Genomic DNA, 1,277 nt, shown 5'->3' with positions numbered 1-1,277 from the left:
GCTTTGTGTCCCTCAGGTTACTGGTGTCGGCTACAATCAGTTTGGGGAAGTGCTCGTCGATGGCGACGTCGTCCACGGTTTCTACAACCCGGCCGTCAGCAGAATCGTGGAGGTAAATGACTCACGAAGGTGCTCGTCTCTTCCCTCCCCGCGGCACGGTGGCGCTCCATCGCTTGTGTGTTTCCTCAGGCGGGCTGCGTGTGCAACGACGCCGTCATTAGAAACGACACTCTGATGGGGAAGCCGACAGAGGGAGCCCTGATTGCCCTCGCCATGAAGGTACGGTCCCGCCCCAGCGCTGTGTGCCCTCGCCGTGAAGGTACGGCCCGGCCCGCTCCAGCGCTGTGTGCCCTCGAGCCCAGCATTGCTGTTGTGCGGGAGTGAGTGCAGAGGATGGCCATGTCACTGTTGTCACCGCCTCTCGGTGACCAGTTCCCGTCTCAGACATGGAGTGCAGCGCTGTGGGGCAGTGGAATGTCCCAGCCCTGACCAGTGACGGGCTCTTCTGACGCAGGCTTGCTCCTGTCTCATGATGCCGAGACCTGAGTGAAAAGCCTTATGCACGTGTGTGGCCACTGGTACTTAACTTTAAAATGCGTGAAAGGCGGTCTTTATTTCCATGTAAACGTCATTAATGCAGTCATGAGAAAGAAGGTTCTCTTTAACTCTTTTATCAATTTCCCAAAATGAGTGTGGAGTTAACATTCGTGTTGGGGCAGAGGGAGTGTTGTTTTCAGGGGCCTCTTTATCGGGTCCTATTGATCTCTCTATGCCCCACGTCCTACAAGCGCCGTCTGTCCCCACCGTAACAGAAGGAGCTGGTCTGCCGCCGGAACCGTCTGCTGGACTATGACCCTGGTGTGAAGCAGAGTGCTCCTAGATGAGATGAGATGGCTTGAGAGGGCCAGCACAGGACTGTAGGTTCTTTCGCTTAATGAAGTAAAATGGGGAGTTGTAGAATGCACATGTACATATTTCCTTGACAGAGAGCTGTTTCTTTATCGTTTGGTTTCCTTATAACTGAAATAGCACAGTGTAGCTGAGCATACAAAATTCAGTTACCAAGGGGTTCCTGTGTTATGCTTGACAAGAGAATAACCTCTTTGTGAAGTAAAGAATGTTAACCTAGGTCTGGAGTTAATACTGATATTCCTGGAACAAATGAAAAACCAAGATTGTAGCCAGTTACCTCTTAAAACATCGAGCCACTTGTAAAAATCACAAATTCAGAGCTGGGAACTGGTCTTTGAAGGCTAGGAAAGGGTAGATGGGATGAG

At 51.4% G+C, this 1,277-nt stretch overlaps 1 protein-coding gene across 1 annotated transcript in view; it reads left to right on the top strand.

Moving 5' to 3' along the window:
• ATP2C1 (ATPase secretory pathway Ca2+ transporting 1) overlaps positions 1-1,277 on the top strand; it is a gene marked incomplete in the record, with an annotated part of 93,026 nt that overhangs the window by 55,290 nt on the left and 36,459 nt on the right. The window contains 2 exon segments of the mRNA XM_014591585.1: positions 17-112; positions 190-279. Coding sequence (XP_014447071.1) covers positions 17-112; positions 190-279 — 186 coding nt within the window.

This window comes from Tupaia chinensis, unplaced genomic scaffold (genome assembly GCF_000334495.1).
Source record: "Tupaia chinensis unplaced genomic scaffold, TupChi_1.0 Scaffold000601_1, whole genome shotgun sequence".
Lineage (NCBI taxonomy): Eukaryota > Metazoa > Chordata > Mammalia > Scandentia > Tupaiidae > Tupaia > Tupaia belangeri.
This window is presented reverse-complemented; position numbering and strand designations above follow the sequence as displayed.